This window comes from Acipenser ruthenus, chromosome 45 (genome assembly GCF_902713425.1).
Source record: "Acipenser ruthenus chromosome 45, fAciRut3.2 maternal haplotype, whole genome shotgun sequence".
Taxonomy (NCBI): domain Eukaryota; kingdom Metazoa; phylum Chordata; class Actinopteri; order Acipenseriformes; family Acipenseridae; genus Acipenser; species Acipenser ruthenus.
Genome location: NC_081233.1, coordinates 9,501,036 through 9,521,165, shown reverse-complemented (window position 1 = coordinate 9,521,165; position 20,130 = coordinate 9,501,036). Strand labels below are relative to the sequence as shown.

General features: G+C 44.5%; 2 protein-coding genes across 2 annotated transcripts in view; both read left to right on the top strand.

Annotated features, from left to right (window-relative positions):
* The window catches only part of LOC117967065 (diacylglycerol kinase alpha-like), a gene marked incomplete in the record, with an annotated part of 13,293 nt that extends 12,686 nt beyond the window's left edge, over positions 1 to 607 (top strand). The window contains 1 exon segment of the mRNA XM_059013086.1: positions 1 to 607.
* Positions 608 to 2,158: 1,551 nt separating this feature from the next.
* On the top strand, positions 2,159 to 17,568 carry LOC117971066 (SAP domain-containing ribonucleoprotein-like). The gene is made up of 11 exons (XM_059013046.1): positions 2,159 to 2,191; positions 3,144 to 3,243; positions 3,891 to 3,940; positions 4,297 to 4,373; positions 4,756 to 4,807; positions 5,298 to 5,371; positions 5,981 to 6,009; positions 6,770 to 6,795; positions 7,025 to 7,093; positions 16,380 to 16,463; positions 17,449 to 17,568. The coding sequence occupies exons 1-11, from the start codon at positions 2,159 to 2,161 to the stop codon at positions 17,566 to 17,568; spliced, it is 714 nt and encodes a 237-aa protein (XP_058869029.1).
* The last annotated feature ends 2,562 nt before the right edge of the window (positions 17,569 to 20,130 follow it).

Here is a 20,130-nt window from a genome sequence, read left to right as displayed (position 1 = left end):
AGTGCAGTAAAACAAAACACCAATGAAAGTGCAGACTGCGCTGAAAGCATCGGGGTCAGCGACTGACCATCCCTTTACAAGTGAGAAGGCAGAATATATCGTGAAGACTGTTGAGTGGAGAACAGCTCCTGGGAACGGCATGTAAGGTGGGAAAGCGGAAGGATCTGCTGAACCCATCCTTCTGCATCGAAGATTCAATTTACCTGCAGTTACAAGCAATAGGGTCCCGAGCATGTGAATGGAGATCAGCTGGGATGCATGGCAGTTTAACTGCAGTCTGCCTGCGCTCTGCATTGTATTCGTTTTAACGTGGAGAGATACTGAACCCAATCCCACCCTATGATAAAACTGCTAGAACCTTTTTTTTGTATATATTAGGATTTTAATTCTTTTTTTTTTCTTATTTTGACGAAAGCCAGTCCCTCTGTTTTATTTATTTTCTTCGCTTGCATGTACATTTTTTTTAACAGCTAAATCATATTCTGCAAAGTGTCTGGTTTGTATGTACTCTAGATAGATCCTTTTTAAAATGCTCAATAAATAATAATAATAATAATAATAATAATAATAATAATAATAATAATAAAAGGAGGTTTTAAGTTTTGCACCGTGGTGTGTTTGTCGTTTTTTTTTTATTCAATTAATTTTAAAGTGAAAACGGAAGCACACGCTGTCTGTAAAGGGATGTTGGTTACGTTGTGGTGAACATGGAAGTGTTAAAGTCTATGCGAAAGACATGCAGCCTCAATGATTAACCCCTTCAGGTCCACATGGAATCCAGCGCTCGCTGTTCAAACGTTTTCTTCTTGAAACACATTCGAGAGCGACTCGAGCATCACGAGGAGGAGACGGAGCGTTCGCACGACCGGATCCAACCCCTCAGTGCATTTTAAACCATGCAAAACCTCATTGCAAAGATAAGAAAGTTGGGTTCAATCCCAGGTGGGGGACACTGCTGCTGTACCCTTGAGCAAGGTACTTTACCTAGATTGCTCCAGTAAAAACCCAACTGTATAAATGGGGAATTGTATGTAAAAATAATGTGATATCTTGTAACAATTGTAAGTCGCCCTGGATAAGGGCGTCTGCTAAGAAATAAATCATATCGGATTTGCAGACAATGCTGATTTAAAAGAGGGATGGAAATAAGACTCCCGTTGCACAGCAGTGTGATCCATTCCTGGTATTGCTAGGAGTTTAATAAGACGCTCCTGAGCTTGTTGCCCATACATCAGGGCTGATCAAGCACATAGTAAAACCTGGACTGGATGAGACTGCTGTGCAATAGGAGTCTTATTGCCATCCCTGCATAACATTGCAATAGAACAGTATTTTAGTTACAGTACATTGTGAGCTTCAAGTATTTTATGACTGCAGTGTAAACTAGAAAATAAACTCTGCTTGAAGACAGTTGTTATTCCACGAGTGGAGAAACAGGTCGGGGGACCACAATGCATTGCAGCTTGTGAACACCACCTTTCCCCCCCTGTACTTGTCTACCGGCGCTAAAGTTAACAGCTTGGTCCTTCAGCTCACACAGAACGAGTCCGTACACCCTTTTAAACCCTTTACTGCTCTTTCTAAATAGCAGAATGTTTAGATATCCCTTTGGAAACAGATCAATGCATTTGCAAAATAAGTGGGAGGCAGTTGCCCTGGAAACAGCCCATTTTTGGAGTGGCGTTGGTATTATGGAAACAGAAGCACAATACTGTGTTACGTGTACAACACAGTGACAGCAAGTGACTCGAATGAAGCGTCCTTTTTTTTCAGTGATCTATTCAGTGAAGGGTTGGTGCATGAGACACGTGTGTCGCACAGATACAAATGATGCTTACTGCACTGACGGGTTGGATCCGGTCGCCCGAATGCTTCGTTTCCTCCTGGTGATGCTCGATTCTTTGTGGACCTTTAAGGGGTTACAAACAGACGTGTTTTTCGATATGCAAGGAGATCTTAAAGAAATCGCACGGCAATAAACACGTACCAATGCCGCCATCTACTGGTGACTTACATCTAGTATTTTTTTTAAATGACGTTATCACTTTAAAACAGCGTGGCCGTACGTCTTCCCGCCCTTTGTGTGTCACGTCACGTTCTTACGCTCTTTGTGAACCAGCACCTGATTGGCTAGAGCCAAGCAGCGCACAGCGACAAGATGGCGGAGGTTGTGGTGCTACATAAACTGAAGGTAAGAGGAATTTAAAACCGGAGAAAAAACAGTGAAATGTGTTTTAAAACTGACGCCGTTCAAGCGGGTTTCGTGTTTAACAGTGCGCTTCAGTAACGCGGGTTTAACCGGGGAAAGCGCGGCGTGGCGAGGCGCAGTTATTTCATTGTTTCCGTTTCGAGGCCGACGAGATTCGTTTTCCTTCAAGTTGTGTTTATTATTTATTACAAATATTAAACAGGCGGAGTTGTTGTAACGTTTTAGTGTAGCGTGTCATGTTTAAATCAAAGTGTGACGTGTTTAACTTTTTTATTTTCGTGTTTGGTTATGCGAGTTTAATTTTTTGAAGTGGATGTTGTTCGTTTGGGTGGGAGTGGGGCCTGTGTTAGAAACCACGTCCTCTGATGCGCTCATATTAACCAGCGTGGGTGTGTTTTTAATGATTACTCGAATCATTGACGCTTCATTTAAGAAGTTCAGTCGTTTTTGAATGCTTGCAACTACTGATAACAAATTAAAAACACTCAGCCGGGATTTCCAATTGTGCACATGTGCGCCCTTCAGTCAGAGTTGCTAGTGGTAGTGATTCAAATTTCAGACTTTGTTTAGTGGGAACAATAACACCACGTCGTCGTTCATCTCAGCGTGGAGTTATTTTAAGGATCTATATTGTGTTATTTTACAGTCTTTTAAAGCCCCGCTCAATTGCTGTTTTTCATTTCCAAATTCAATTCCCCTTTACTTAATCAATGCTAACACGTCACTGATCACAATTGCAATTCGCGGCGTTCTGTTAAATGAGTTTCTCACAGTGACGGCACATTACACTTAAATTGAACTCGCTGTCTGTTAGTCAATTACTGTGGCTTCAAATACAAGCAATTGGAATAAATCTCACTCCCCATTCAGAGGAAGCGGAATTGCGAGAACGGGAGCTGACCCCGACCCTGCTCTCAACCTCTTGTGTCCACAGTTGGCCGAGCTGAAACAGGAATGCACTGCTCGGGGTCTGGAGACCAAAGGGAACAAACAAGAGCTGGTGAACCGACTGCAGGCGTATCTGGAGGAACACGGTGAGCAAAGACGCCGCTGCGCAGTTTTATAGACTTGGAACAGCGGAAGCTAAAACACCCAACTGTTTCATATCGCCTTTCAGTTCCAAACCCTGTTCTAAATGGGTTAACTGAACCAATCAAACCTCCACCCAGACCCTGAAGTCGTTCATGCGCACATTTTGCTGGTTGTTAGACCCGCAGGAGTGGAAGCAAGTCCCTTCAGGACCGTGATTGGACCCCCTCTCAGTATTATTGTATAAGGAGTGAATTGGTATTAAAAAACACAAACGGTGCAGTTTCAGTTCTTGGGCACTAGAGGGCGCTCCTGCACTGGTTGTATTTTATCGGTGTATTTCCTCATTATATATAGGGGTCAAGTTTGGGTTCTTTTTTCTTTGTTCAAAGTGCTATTGACTTTGTGTTTGTGCATCTGATTAGCGGATGTGGCTCCACTAAGGAACTATAAACCATGAACGATATTTCAGTGGGGTGCATTGTTTACTTCTAACTTTACTGTACTGAGTGTTTATATATATATATATATATATATATATATATATATATATATAACAACCAAACCTTCCCAATAGCAGCTGTTCATTTGTATTGTTAATGAGTGATCATCCTGACAGTGTATTAACTTGCCTGTTTCTGCTGTTTCTTAGCTGTTGAGGAAGAGGTGAACGAAGAGGAAGTCCTTGGTGAAGATACTGAGGTACTGGTTGAGTCACATTGATGAAATGAAAGCGATGAATACATGGTGAACCATCTGCACTAAACTGGTTACCCTTCGCTGTGCCACACTTGCACCCGGAAACAAAGAAGCAGTGTCTTCAGAGCGACCTTCAGGGGCTGTGGACACCACAGCGCTCCCTGTTTTCAGGAAACAACATCCAGAACACACCAAAATAAACTGCTCAGGTGTCAGCGAAGGCATGGGTATCGGGGCTGGGCTCGCGTCTTTAGTGACCGTGGTTAAACTTGACATTGTACGAACGTGGCCGGCACAAGCCACGTTGTGGTGTTTTGTAAAATGCTAAACCGTGTGTGTGTTTTTTTTTTTTTTAACAGGAAGAGGAGGTCAAGGTAGTCGTGGAGGAGCCGGCAGAGCCAGAGAAGGTCTCCGTCGCTGAGAAAGAGGAGGGAGGGTGAGTGGGGGTCTGTTTCTGTTCTTTCGTGCTGGGGGTCCCCCCTTTTTCAATAAGGGCGCCTCGTGCGATTGCGTGAGTCTTGCTAAGGTCTCCAGTGGTGTTTTAGCAGCTGTTCCCACACTTGCGTTTTCTACCAGGAGAGGGCAGTCTTGGCCTGCTGTTTTGACCTGTTCAGTAAACCGCATGCTGCTTTTCAGTGTGTCTGAATGCAATTAGCTGCTTTTCAAATAATAAAAAAACATAAATAATTAATTAAGTCTAGTGTAATTTGTTTAAGTATGTGGTGTTTGATCGATGCAGTTAAGTTTCTGATGCATAGAAGTTCTATATTTATCACATTTTATAACCCAGGTTTCTTTCTCTGTTTTTGTTGTTTCAGGGCTGCAGATAAAAAGGTGGTTAAAATAGCGTCCACCACCTCTCCTGACGAGGTAGGGATTCTGTGTGCGTCTCGTTCACTTGCGGAGCTGAAACACAGCCGGTTTTTAAAAGGGGTTTCAGCCCTCGTGTTCGCTTGAGGGAGTGCCAGCGTTGCGCTGCTCTGGTGTATTCATGTGTGGGTTCAGCACTGGCAACAGCAGCAATGCAAATAAAGACCCCCCTGTTGCATTGCAGTTCATGAAACTCGCACTAAAACCAGAAACGGATAAAACTGTTATGCAATGGAAGTCTTTATTTCCCTCCGTTCAACAGCGAGTGTGGTTACTTTGGTTGGCCAGCCCAGCTTTTCGTAGTTTAACTAACTGGCTTTACAATCAGTGTGTCTGTAACCCGGGGGCGGAGCGAGAGCTCAGAGTAACGGGAGGTAATTCAAAATGGGATTCTTGATGCCACTGATAGTAAGTCTGTGAGGGGGGTGGGTGGAAGGGGGGTCTTAAATCCGTGCAGTTTTCTAACTCTTGTCTGTGTCTCTTCATTCAGAAGCTGCAGCAGAGAGCACAGAGGTTTAACGTCCCTCCGACTGGCGAGAGTAAGAAGGCTGCTCGAGCTGCAAGGTAAGCCAGCTTACAGAACCCAGTTCAATTGTACTGCAGCGATGGAAATGAGACGCCCGCTGCACAGCACTTTCATCCCATTCCAGGTTTTACTAGGAGATCGGTTAGCCACTGTGTACCGGTAACAAGCTCAGGTGCGTCTTATTAAACTCACAGTGAAACCAGGAATGCAGTGGGAGTCCCTGTACTGAAGTAAAGGTAGGCACACTTTAGTTCTTTGACTGCGTGTGTAATTTTAGACTTCCATTGCAAAGCGGTTTGATCCATTCCTGGTTCTACTATGAGTTTAATAAGACTCACCTGAGCTTGTAACCTCTACACTGGGGCTAATCAAGGACATGGGTGAAACAGTCTTATTTCAGTCCCTGTATGACACCACATAGCGCAATGAAATTATTACAATGTTTTATATATATGTGTGTTCTCAGTGTCAACAATCTTATTGTCCTACCCCAAACAGTTCATTCAGAACATTTGCAATCCAGTGACACTGCAGGCGGTATGTTTTGAGTTCACTGACTGGGTCAGGTAAACCCTCCACTGCTGCCTGGGTTTGGACTAGCTGAGCACCCTGTGTTTTGACTTCACTCTCTTTCTGTTCTATTGCAGATTTGGTTTGCCAGCAGCCCCAGAAAAAGGTGACTTAATAAACGGTTGTGCAGGACGTGTGTGTGTGTGTGTGTGTGTGTGTGTGTTTAGAAGTGCAGTCAGACCCGTCCTAATCCGCTGTTGCTTGGGACAGGAACGTTGTGCCTCGTTACACAGCGTGTTGGGTTACAGAGGCACTGTCAAATCGTAGCTCGGTACCTCGTGGGGAAAGGTACCAGTGACAAACTATTTGAACACTTTTCAAAAACTCTGCTGCGCTTCATCCAGCAGAAGTACTGTCCAGGTCTACCCTGCGAGTCCAGGATCGTATCAGAGTTACTTTCTTCATAATATAAATTCTGAAAAGAAAAAACTCATGACTTTGGTGCCGGACCGCGCAGTCAGAACGATCAATCCAATTTTATTTTATATAGCGCCTTTCATAGCAGAGCACCATCACGAAGCGCTTTACAAGAAAACCCATAATACTTTAAATACAGAGAAATGCATAATACATGATATGCAGTAAAAAAAAAAAAAAAAAATGACAGTAGCGTAATACATGAAATAGCAACAACACAGCAGCTAATAGCAGATATCCGGCTTAAAGAGCATGGAAAGCGAGAGAGAACGGATATTGATTTTGAGGCAGACCAGATTTCTGAATCGTGCCGGTGTGCAGAGGGCGATCGCCCCGTTCGTTTCAACAGGGAGCGCAGGTTTAGTCATTTTTATGTTTGATGCTTTGGGAAAGGGTGCGGAGGAGTTTTTATATAGCAGTTTTTAATTGCTGCTCACTTTCTTTTTCAGATTCCTCTGTAGTCAGCCAGCCAGCTGTAAGTAACACACTTTTTAAACTCTTGCTGTTGTGTAGTGTGAGTTGGGAGGCCTTCGTTGTTTTCAGGGGCTGTTCGCAAAGCTTTACAGAAAACCATTTCTTTGCAGAATTGAAGAACTTTTTAAAGCTAGCCTTGCATGCATTGTAAAAAAAAATAACAACCTTCCTTGAGATTAATGCCCTGTGTGTAATTGTATTATTAATTTATTTTTTTGTGGCATTTCCAGGTCAATGTAGACCAGTTGAAAAAAAGAGCCCAGAGATTTGGGATGAATGTGTCTTCGGTCTCAAAGAAGGTAGGCAACCAGGCTGTATGTAAATATACTGGACTGTCTCCTTGAAGGTTTCCTAGTACAGCATTTTCAAATTTCCCTCTGCTAGATTATGTGATGCGGGGGAAATGGGCCTCCTGTTGCATATTAGTTTTACCCGTTCCTGGTTTTAATACGAGCTTGAATCGCCCCAGTGGATAGGTGATAAGCAGAGATGTGTTATTAAACTCGGAGCAAGGCCAGGATTGGATCAGACTGCAATGCAATGGAAGTCTTTCTGTCTGTCTGAGAGTGAGCATCCTGTTACCCTGATCTGTAAGTGATTTGTGTTTTTATCCTGATACTAACCATGTTTTTAAAACGTGACAGTCTGGCTGTGGAAGAAGCGAATCAGGAGTATTGCTGGAAATGCGATGGATTTTGATGCTCTATTTCTGTCACATACATACACGCTTTTGAATTTCAAACAAACTGCAGCTGCTGGTAGCTGCAGATTTAACTTTGCAAAAACTCAAGTTTGTTCTGCAACTCGTGTCTTGTGTATTCTCTCTCTACAGCTGTTTCTCATATTGGTATTTCACGTGTCTTTTTATAATACCAAGTAAGAATGGCAAAAGAAAGTTCTGAATGACTCTTGATGTTCCCTGAAGCTTGTTCTGTTTTGTATGATGATTGGAGTGGGGCCGGCTGCCTCAGACTAATTCTTTTCACCCTGAATGAAAAGAGTTAAATATCCCTGCTAACCAGTGCTGGCACGCACATGAGTCTCTGTCAAGTGAATCCACCTGCAAGACCCGAAAGGTCGAAGCCACTTGACCTTTTCCAAGACCAGTGTTTGTATAAAAAATAACCCTTTAAGGCTGTCCTGTGGTAGCACAAATTGCTTCCATATTTTAGCGCAGACTAAACTGGGGGTGTGTGTTACAATCGTGAGCAGAGTATAAATAAACTATAAATGATACTCCTTAAACTGCTCTGACCCCCCCCCCCCCCCCCATTTATCGGCTTAAGGCTCTTAAAGAAACAACTCCCTTTATTTTTACAGGTGTTTTTCTTCTGCTCCATTAGTTTGCCCTCGTTTTTTTATTGTTTCTCTCTCCAAATGTCTTTTTGCATCAGGGGGGCAGATATAATAGCCCCTGGTTGGGGGTAAATGGCTTTGCAAGAGTGGCAAATGTAATTATCGCGGCAGGACTCTCTGCGCTGGCTTTTGTGTGCGTCGGAAGTGCCCGGCACGCAGCTCCCAGGGAAGGGAAGCCACAATGCTTGTTGCAGAACCACAACCACCAGCCGCTCGCTGCTCTAATGCTGCTCTTTCCAGGACACGATCTGACCATGTGGGGGGGGGGGGTACAAAATGTAATTAGACTGCAAGCTAGGCTGATTTGTGCTCGGAATACTTGCAGTGCTGTGATTCTCTTTGTCTATCATCTGTGGACTGACGGGGCTACCGTTTCATCTTGGCTGATATTTAGGTAGTCGGCTTTGACCCGCAGGTTGCGTGTGAAATCGGAATAACGGCCGTCAGTTGCTGCAGCTGTAAAATAGTTTTGAGAAGGGGGGGGTTTGATGCATCAGGGTGAAGTATTCTTACCAAATGAACAGTGTTCTGTGAAAATGCGAATGCAACTTTTCTGGTGGTGGTGTTTTAAAAAGATCACGTGTTAACTTGCACGTGTGTGTGTTTTTGAGGGTTTTATTTTCTTGCTGTTTTGGCCCTCTGTAAAGAGGAAGTGACGTTCCTTATTCAGTAATGACTCCTCCCCTCTTTGTCACCGCCAGAAACGTCGTCTAGAGTCTCCTCTTACTTTATTCAGATCGGACAAAGACACGTCTTTTTAATAGAGAAGTTCAGCATAGAAACAAACAGGTTAAATAAAATCTGAGCGTTTGTGTTGGTGTGCCTGGCAATTCCCTGCCTAATCTGTAGCGTGCTACAGGAGGGAAATTAACAAGACCTAACCTTGCTTGAGTGAAACTTTCATTTAACAAAACAGCTGCTTTGTTTCTTTTAGTTTTTTTTTCTGATTTTATTGGAATCAAAAGACAGCAGTGGAGTTGAGTTTTCCTGAATGGGGGTCTCTCTGTCCTGGGATAATGAGAAATGACAGTGAGGAGAATAGTTCTGGCAGCCATGGAAATTGTTACAGAGAGGGGCTGTCACTGTGACCAGCCTCCTCTCTCAGAGAATGGAGCTCGAGATGCGCTTGTGCACCTAATGCTTTTGTACTGGCTCAGCAATGCAAGGAAAGGACAGGCGGTATTCCAGGAACAGACCCCAGTGTGTGTGTGTCATTTTTTAAAATGTTTTAACAAAGCAGAGGAGGGTGGGGATGTAGAGCAATGCTGCTTCAGTTGTGTGTTTTTGTTTTAGTTGGCAGCCCTGTATTTGTTTTGGTGTCTGTTTTGTTTGCTTGATCGCTTTCTAGCTACGACCTTTTCTCTCTCTCTCTCTCTCTCTCTCTCTCTCTCTCTCTCCCCCCTCTTTTTTTTTTTTTTTTTTTTTTTTTTTTTAAGGTAAAGTTGAATTCATCTCTCGATGCCAGTAACTTTGGTGATCCAAAAAAAACTTTACAAAGTGCAAAATCATAGTGCTGTTTAAATTTGTGGGAACCTTAAATAAAAATAATAGTGCATGTTGCACCCGTTGTGCGAGCGTGGATAACTAATAGTCTCTTGTGAAAAATCTGTATATCCTTGAGACTACAGTTGATTTGCTTCGAATCAGGTACTCTTGCTGGTAAAAAGAGAAATGGTAGCTTCAGTACACAGTCCTTCTTTGTTTTCCCACAAGAACCCTGTCCTTGGTCCCTCACCATGGTAAAGTATCTCTTTGCTGGTTAGGTTTTTCTTGATGCTGCTAAGCATTGTGAATCATTTCTCACTTTATTTTTTTTCGGTGGTGGTTGGGGGGGGTTGTTAGGGGGGTGCAATTTGCTCCCCACTTGTACCGCGTCCGTCCAAGAAAAAGCCCATTGTTCTTCTGTGAAAGCCTCTTGTTTCAGCCATGTTACTAAATCAGTCTCCTTGTGGACAATGCGACTCCAGTACCTCACTCCCAGATTGTGTTTTACGATTCACAGAATAGAATTACCTCTGCCCCCCCCGGTGCGCCTTACTTCACTTCTGCTCGGTCATGTGATGTCAGCCCCCCTCTTGCACAACTGGAGAAAGAATGGGAGAGAGTTAATGAATCTGGCAAAGCTGTGTGTTTTTTTTTTTTTTTCTTCTCCCTTTTAGTCAAGAGTTTGAAAAGAATCGCATTCCTGGCAAACATTTGGAAAGGCTGAAGAAGTTCTTGGGCAGTAATAAAGGAAATGTGTGTGTGTGTGTGTGGAGAGATGATGTGTGTGTTTGGAAAGGGGAGGCAGGGGTTACGCTGCTGCACTCGTGACCTGGCTTTAACCAGTCATCTGGTTTCGTTTGTCCCTGCTGTGAAACAGAATCTGTCCCTTTTGTTCTGGACGTTGAATGCGACTTGCACTTCTCTCGCTCAGTGATGTCATTCTGGGAGGATTCAGCTGGTTAACCCAGTTCTGCTGCTGTCCTGGAGAGCAGCATTCTCCTTGGACTTTTAACTAAGGATTTCTCAGCTTTTTTATTGATGCTTTTTAGGTGCAGAAGCTGTAGCTGTTTTTTGCAAAACCAAAGCAATTTCCTTCAAACTTGTACTGTGCATTCAGGTACTGGAGCTAGGTCATTCTAACAGTTTTGTTGGTTTGAAGTGTTTTCTGTGGAAAGCTGCACAGATGTGTTAATAAACTATTATACTCTTGATTTGCATAAAATACTTTTGGAATTATAACGATGGGCAAGGCAGGTTTCAACAAACCCTATTTATCTTTATTTAACAACGGCCAAGCATTTACTTAGCTATTCGCACCGTGAGTCGTGATGTCGCTGGCTCTAAGCTTGTACCTTATTAATTCACACACAGTGTCTCTCCCTCTCTGGGGACGCGATGGCAGTGTGTCCCTGTCCCGTTAGGGATATTAATTGACCTTTTCCGTGAAGCCTTGGATTCATCGCTCGCTCGCCAGAGCCCTCCAGTATAATCAGAATGGGTTTATCAAAACCTTTCATGGCTGCGGCGTGGCTCTGCAGCTGGGCTTGATGAACATAATGAAGTGTGCCCTGGGGAGAGTCCGTCGGCAGCACAATGCAGTTTGGGTGCTGCTGACGCACACAATTAATGAGTGCCTTTGAAACGCCGTTTCGGTGGGCTGTTGTGTGTTTGTGTCCCCCCCGTCCCCCCCCCCGCTGTGCTATATATTTTTTTATAATGGGTTTTGCATGCCAGATAAAGTATTTAAAACACATTAGAGTCCAGTTACTAATTTTGTATGCAATTGATTTGTAAAGGCTATTTTTCCGGAACATTTTTTATATATATAAATGCATTTGCATAAGAAATGTGTTTTGTTCATGCAGGTAATGGGAACATGCATGCTTTCAGGGTTGGAGTTGAGTTAAACTCCCTGATTTTCAGTATGGTGTGCCCTTGACTCTGATAGGCTGAGCTCCGCACGCTGTTTTCTTTTGTAATAAGCTGTGTTTTTTTTTTTTTTTTTTTATGTTCTGCTGCTCGCTCTTTCCAAAGCCCTGATGCTCAAGTGCTTGGGGTGCATTCAAGGATCCCGTTGCATGTTATGTGCAGTGTGTAACGGGGTGGGCGGGCTGTGCTCCAGGTCTTAAACTTGGAAGAGGACTCCATGTGGGCGCATCTCAAGCGGCGGTCCAGCACTTCGCTTCGTTCCTCGTTGTCTACGGTCAAGCACAGAGTCACACTTGCAAGAGGTTCTTCTACACGGGGGAGGGGGGGGGCAACCTTTGCTCTTGGAGAGCCGAAGGGTCTTCTGGATTTCATTCCACCGAGTCCTCAGTTACTTCAAATTCTTTTCCTAATTGGTCAGCGCTAACTTCAGCCATTGATTTAAAGATGCCCAGAAAAGCTGCTGGGTTGTGTCTCTCTGGGGCCGGGGTTGGCCAGCCCTGCTCTAGCACCTGCATGTAGTTTATCCAGGTCAGGTAGAACACCTCCACCCCACTCCCCTTCGCTTGTTGGCATGAGCACAAAAAAAACATTTGCCTTTTGCATTTCACCGTGTCATAACACAGGGCCTTGCGTGGAGAAATGTAGATGGGGTTTTGATTTCGATCTGTCGTGCTTGCTTTTTTTATTTACACTACTGGTGTACGTTCTGTCTCCTAGAGATTATCTCCTATCTAGAGAATCTCCTTGTCCGATTTGTGATAAAACATTCTGTACCACAAGTTTAGCGTAGCCTCATAATCTGGGGGTAAAAACACAGCTCCGTTTTTTTAAACTCTGAAGGGCGCAGTACAGCCCAGCCAAACGTTATGATGTACTCTACACCTAATTTTTGTCAGCTCATTTTAAAGTCTGATTTCAATTGCTTAGTTACGCATGGATGGGACCTTGCTCGCTACAGCCTGGGATTCCTGCAGACTCCTTTTCAATCCAATTAAAAACAAAAACAGTCTTCGTTCTAGCCGGGTTCACTCATTACAGCACCTAGCTCTGCTCCAGAGGTGCGGGGTGGAGACAGGTTGGAACCGTGGCTCTGTGTGACCCTTGCCCTGCCTGCCTGGCGTGGGCTGGGGGAGGCTGACAGTTTTTGGAGAGGTGAAGTTTTGTTGATGTGATTTGTTTAAATAACCCCCTGACAAAGCCGGGGGGGGGGGGGGGGGGAGTTTCTGGCACCTGGCAGTAGGTTTAGCCTCTGCCGTTTTACACACGATTAAATACATTAATAGACTTTAAAACTTCGGTGTGCTGTTTTTTTTTTATTTATTTTCTAAAACCTAGTTTGAGCCAATCCTGGTTCTAGCATTTTTTTTTTTTTTTTCAGTTTTTTTTCAGTTTGATTGGTTTCAGTTATGCTTCACTGTGGTGGTGTGTGTGTGAGTGTCTGTGTCTCTGTGTGTGTGTGTGTGTGTGTGTGTGTGTGATTTAAATAGAATGCTTGACAGCCTGATTCCCTTGAAGACCTGTGCTGCTCCAGGTGTGAGTTGAAAGCAGTGTGTGCTTGACGGGTGTCAGCGGGGAGTGGGGTGTGACTGTCGACAGCCCAGGTGTCGTCTTGTGTAAAGTTGGTGATACTGCACAGGGTCTGGAAACCATGATCGTTCCAATGCGAGTCACTCTGACCGCCTTTTAATTACACAGGGATGGAAATAAGACTCCTGTTGCATAGCTGTTTCAGCCATTCCAGGTTTTTAATACGAGCTGGAATAGCCGCGGTGTTCAAGTAGCAAGCTCAAGTGTGTCTTAGTAAACTTTTTTTTTTTTTTAGTAAAACCAGGAATGGATCCAACTGCTGTGCAACAGGGGTCTTGTTTGCGTCCCTGTTGAGAAAGGATCCAGAAGTTACCAGGAAGCATCTGGATCTATAGCATACTTGAAAGATTTGTGTTTTTTCTTAGCAAAACAAAGGGAGCAGTGATAATTCTCAGTCAGTTTAAAGAGGCATGAGAACGTGTTGAACAGTCCAAGGTTAAACTTGAGCCGGTCACGGCGTGTGACGCTGATGCAGGCAGGAGCCGTGATCTTAGTTTTGAGCTTCAAATGCTGCAGGTGGATTGGCCTCCAGCGATTTTCACAGGTGAGTGGGTTTGCGTCGGTGACAGGCATGCGATCACTCGCAGGTTTATCTCCATAGCGACGCAGTCAACAGCGGCCCATCGCCGTTCTGTATAACTGCCGTCAACCCATTCATCAGCAGATACGGGAGACTCGGGTCCCACTCGAGATGCATTGTGTTCGGCTTCACGCTGCGTCTTGTGGGATTATCTCCATGGTGACTGCTTGTGTGTGTGGCTGTATAGCGTAGGGTCTGTGTGCAGCCTTCAGAGGGTAGAATATAGATGAGTGCAGTTAGAGTGGGTTTGTATAGCTGCTGTATTGTCATGTGACTCTAGGGTAGAGAGACAGAACACTGAATGATGGTATCATCCGAGAAAAATCATAGAATGCAGCTTTGTACCAAAAATGAAGTTCATTAGTTTGTGTTCTCTGGCTGTGTCAGTGATGCAGGCGGCACACTTTTTGTGATGCGAGGTTCCCCTAGTGTCCAGTGAAGATGAACCGTTTCACTGCTCTGTTTATTTTTTTAACCACCAGTCATTGACAGCCTTCATGTCTTTTTCAGGGGTGGCAATAAGCCAATCCATTGCACAGCAGTTTTGATCCATTCCTGGTTTTACTTGGAGTTTTAAAAAGACACACCTGAGCTTGTTACCTCAACACTGAGGGGGGTGTCTAATCCAAGCTTGTAGCAAAACCTGGAATGGGTGAAACTGCTCTGCAGTAGGAGTCTTGTGCCCATCCCTTCATGTCTGCATACTGTTACATCAGATGCAGAAAAGCATTAGCAGTTGTGTGTCCGTGCTGCTGTAGACTTGGCATTCCTGTGAACGAGGCACAGTGGTGGCTTTGTGATCAGGCTCTTGTGTTTTCTGATGAAGATACAGAGCTGGCTGTGATTGCTGGAGGGGGTGCAGTGCACACCCCACACTCCTCCTCCAACCCCTTTTTTTTATTGTGGTAAATCCCCTCTCTCCGCTCTGACAGGGGGTGCCGCTGAGGTTAATTCTCTGCTCCGATGGCCGTGGCGCGTTGAGCATGAGAAGTGTTGCCGGGGGCCAGAGGTTGAGTTGATGAATGTGAAGATGCTGGCGTTTTGATAGGGGTAATTTTCTCTTGACGGGGCCAGGCGGGCCCATGAATCAAAATGTGTCAGCGAGGCACTAAAAATGGAGAGGCTGCCCATTGTGGGACAGGCATCACGTGAGGGGCAGGGCGCTGCCAGGGGTCAAGTGTGACACATCATTAGAACAATGTTGATTTAGTGGGACTGCAAGGGGGCTGTGATTACACCCCCCCCCCTCCTGCTCTCCCAGGGGGGCAAGGAAAGGGAGCTGCTGCTGCTGCTGCTGAAATCAAACAGATGCACTGGATTTGTTTAACTGCCATTATTGTGGATTTAAGTGCATCTTGCCACCTTTTTACATAGTTGATTTTTTTGGTTTTGTTTTTAGGTGTGCCGTAAGCCTGCTTTCACATCTGGACCTAAAAGCCCATTTAGTCCAGTCAAGGTTTTTTTTTTTTTTTTTTTTAATATTGACTTTAGCGGGGAGGGAGGAGAAATCTCCCATAGTTCTGTGTCGCATGTTGTTTTTGTATTTGTTTTTTACATTAATTTGACAGGAACTTGCAAGTCTCTTGTGGTACTGATTTATACAGTTGATAGGCTGTTGGGTTTGCGAGGTAGATGCTGTTTTCTCTAAATTGGCGACTTCGCGATAAACCATCTGCTGGTTGTGTAACTAACACAGGGGTAGCCTGCGTGGGCTCCACACTTTGGGGTAGCCTGCGTGGGCTCCACACTTTGGGGTAGCCTGCGTGGGCTCCACACTTTGGGGTAGCCTGCGTGGGCTCCGCACTTTGGGGTAGCCTGCGTGGGCTCCGCACTTTGGGGTAGCCTGCGTGGGCTCCGCACTTTGGGGTAGCCTGCGTGGGCTCCACACTTTGGGGTAGCCTGCGTGGGCTCCACACTTTGGGGTAGCCTGCGTGGGCTCCACACTTTGCCTGTCTGTAGACTCTGAACTGCGTGAGGCTTCCAGTGTTTTACAAAGCCTTTTTATAGACCCTTTTTTGGGGAGGGTTGTGCACGATCATGCGCGTCCTAGCATGCTCAGCCAGTTCGAGCCTCCCTAGTGTGTGCTCTGCCAGGTCCTTGTATATTTACTTAGTACCACTTTGACATTGGCCACCCCGCTCCAGCACGGGGCCCCCCTTGAGCCTGCGCCGTGTGATCCGCAGCGAGTGAGGAATGGGTTTGGCTGCAGAGTGTCGTGACCTCCTGGCTTCTGACCTGAAATTTGTCTTGTTGACAGTACGCCGTGCTCCCTGTTTGCAGAGCGGTCTCTCTCCCAGATAACCTTTATCCAGCCTTTCCATTCTGCTCTGCCAGTCCTGGGGATGTCTCTTCAGTCATTTCAAGCCCCCTCCTTTTAAATTTGTACAACTGAGGTTTGCCTTCATTTACAGAGCATGAGCGAGACTTTTACTGCACGCTTTTGCCGCTTGGGTTTCTTCAGATTTACAATTTGAAGGATTTTTTGCAATCTGTTGACTCTTGAGAAATCAGTCCACCCAGTATTTTGCAGTATTTATATTCCTCCATTTCAGAGGTTTTTAGTTTTTTTCATAACATTTTTTTGACTTGTGTCCTTTTTTTAAAAAACTCATTTCTTTCCTTTTTTCTTGCTTGCGCTCCTTTTTCAGGTGGAGGAGGATGAGAAGCTGAAGAAGAGAAAGGAGAGGTTTGGAATCCTCACAAGCGCTGCTGGAGCCACAGATGACATCGAGGTAAACCGAGCTTGCGGTTTGAGTGTGTGGGACTGGGAGGGAGGCAGGGTGCTCCCAGTGGTTCGAGCGGAGGGACTGGGAGGGAGTTTAGCCAAAATATAGTGTCTGATCAAGACTGCATTCACAGGGATGTAAATGACTCCTATTGCACAGCAGTTTCACCCATTCCAGGTTTTACTACAAGCTTGATTAGCCCCAGTGTAGAGGTAACAAGCTTGGGTGAGTCTTTATTGAACTCCAAGAACCAGGAATAGATCAAACTGCTGCGCAATGGGAGTCTGACTTCCATCCCTGGTTCAGTAAGCATGCAGTTCAATTATTGAGCTCAAATTTATTTATTTATTTATTTTTTTGTTTCATCAGGCAAAGAAGAGAAAACGAGCAGATCGCTTTGGTGGAAATGTGTAACATAGCTGCAGACGTTTTACCTCCTCTACTAAATTATTTTTTATTACCCCCCCCCCTTACCCCAACCTTGATTTTATTTTTCCAACCTTTTAACTGTTTCATTAGTTTTAAAACCTGTATTTTACTCTCACAATTTAAATGACATCTTTAGGGTGGGCTCTTCAGTCCCATGCATTCTATCAGGTGATGCTAACATTGAGGGAATAGAGAGAGAGAGACTCCGCCCCAGTGCAGACAGGTGACAGGTGAGGCAGCGCAGTACCTGCAGCGCAGGGAGTGATTCAAAATGTTCAGCCGTAGCTTGAATTTTAGGGTTGAGACGTAATAAAAATTAAAAAAAATAGTTTTAGGTCTTTTTAACAGTGTAATCCAAGAAACTACAAAATGATGTCACAAGTCCGATCCATAATAGTAGAACAGTATTTCATGTTAGATTTTCAAAAAGTCACAAGTGTAGAGGGAAAACTACAAAGCGATGTGTGATTCAGTATGTTAACATTGTTCAGCAGGTTGCATTCGACCCTTCAAGGAGTAAAAATAGTGCATTCTAGAGGGTGATGCAAAGCTTCTGTGCCAGAGCTGTAAGGGCTGGGTGTTGGTCTGGCTGCGACCCGCTGAGCTGTCGGCTCTGCTCTTCGGGGGCACTCGTGTGGTTTTGCTTTCCATGCCCCCAATAACAGCAGCCTACGATGGGTGACTGGAGAGGTGGCATAAAGGGGGTATCTCTGCTAACCCAGTTCTCCTCTAAACAGGTGGTTTTTGTGTTTTTATGTGGGGGTGGAATGGGGTATTTTCAAGGTCTCTCTTTAATCGTTTGTTTTTGTTTTTTTTTACAATCTTACTATTTGTTTTTTTTTTGTGGTTCACCACAGTAGCTTGTATGAAAATAAAATGCGTTGGATTGGAATACATTTTTTGTCAATAAAGAATTTTCTAACAATTGGTGGTTGTGTGTGTTCTTGATTTGTCTTTTTGGGTGGGTGGGTGGGGGGGGGCACTTTTATTTTTTTTTAATGATATTTTTTAAATCTACCTACTGCTTGGTGGATTCAGGTAATGGTAATCTGCTGTTTCGTGATACTGGGTCAAATGCTTTATTCCCTGCTGTTTTATATAGGTTAAATGATCAGATTTATGCAGTCTCCCACAGTGGTCTTTTGAGCTGGGTAGATATTAGCATATGCAATGAATATTAAGTCTGTGTTGGAGAGGTCCTTGGTCACTTGGGCACTGCAGCTGAGAGCCACTGTTGTCCACCAGGCTTTGATACTGTATTGTATCTAATTCTGAGGGGTTTGTCTTGCGTTTTGAGTGAATGTTCCTCGTTGTGGGTTAATGCACTAGCCTGGGTTAAAATTCGACTGGTCAAGGGAATTGAAATGGATTTGAGAGCCGGGAGAGGGGTGCGTGTTTTGGGAACAGAGTTAGAGCAAGGGAGGCTGTTTCTGTTTTAAAGGGAGGAGGGGGTGGAGTGTGTGTGTGTGTGTGTGTGTGTGTGTGTGGGGGGGGGGGGGGGGTAGGCATGCAGGAGATGGGGGTGAACGTTTTAAGGTGTGTGTCTGTGTATAGATAGATGCAGGGTGATTAAGTTTACTACATCAATGCACCATATCATTGATGTGGGAGATTTACTTTCTAATCACCTCTGTGTGTGTGTGTGTGTGTGTGTGTGTGTGTGTATATATATATATATATATATATATATATAATATATATATATATATATATATAAAATTACTTGCACACAATACTTTTTTTTTTTTTTTCTTTAACACAACTCCTAATTTATTTCTGCTCCTTCTGCCAGGGGAGGCGGTTGTGACTAATGGGAGATGAATAGAGGGGAGAGAAAAGGCAGGGAGGACACAATGGCCGAGGGAAAGTGTGGGAAAGGAGTCGAGAGAAAAGGAGCCCACGGCTTCGGCGCGAGAGCTGCGCCCAGAAACCAATCCAGCGTGACGCATCGCGCCCCCTTTCAGGCCAGGGCTGCAGCAGCAGAGAGCCACGAGGAGAGGGCAGCGGGACACCTGGGGGCTGGGGTGTGGGGTTTGGGGTTGTGTTTTTTTTTTTTTTTGACAAACGAGAAGCAGAGCCTGGCTGGAGAGGCCAGGATCTTAATTAGTGCAGGGCAGGAACTCTCTTCAGACTGCTAGAACTAAAACAATGGCAGTATTGTAGTGGAGGTGGCATTGCCGCACCTTTCACAACACCATCACCGTGATGATGATGATGATAAATGGCACCCCAGTAAGCACATTGCAGCAATATGGATCATTTGAAGACCAGGGTGGTAATGGCACAGTTACAGTGTGTGGTTTCTGTGTTGATTTGTTTTTGTGTTCGATACAAGCTCTGTGCCTCCTGTTTGCCCGTGTGGCATGAAGCTTGTTAAGAATGCTCCTGCATCCCTCTGGATGGTGGGTACACGTGTGTTTCTAAGGTTTCTGTACCTTTTATCCAACAATGATTTGATTTGAAGAGGTGATGTTCATTCACCCAAGTACAAAATCCTCTCTATCCATCAGTCTACTCATCAGTCACTAGAAATACTTTAATGAAGAAGAAGAAAAGTCATTGAAAAAAAAAACTGGAAACTCACGATTTCAATAATTAGCTACAACGTTTCACCCCCCTTTACATATTCCAACAATTTATACATAATTAAACAATTTATATATAACGGCAAGAAAAATATGAATTGATTCTTATTTGCCTTTTAAATGTGTTTTTGTTCTAATGCACTCTAATTTATTTTTTGTTTGAGAGGAGGAGGAGGAGGAATTGAAGAGGGGTAGGCAGCGTCTTAAAAGTACCTTCCCACATTGTTGCCAGTAGGTTTGTATCTGTATCCTTTTCATATAAAAGTGTTAGGGATGTGTGTGTGTGTGCGTGCCATGGCTGTTTCTGTGGATCCCCGCTCCCATTATTCCTCCTCTTGTTATGTTAAGCCGGGGCCCCGTGAAACTATCCTTTAATTGAGCGGTGCGAAGGTGTTTACGAGAGGGAAAGCCGTGAAGACCCGCGCGGGCCATTCTTCTCTTTATTACGCTTGCTGATGTCATAAACGCTCGCTCTCCTCCCTCATTCTGAGGGGCTTTTGTCTCACCCCTCTCCTTTTATAAAAGGATGCTATGTTTAAATGCCTTTCTCTCTCTCCCACCCCCCTCCTCTCTCTCTTGTAACACAGATATTTAAGCAGTGTGATAAATATTTAAGCAGTGTGATAAGATCCAGCATCTTGTTCTACAGCATAGTATTG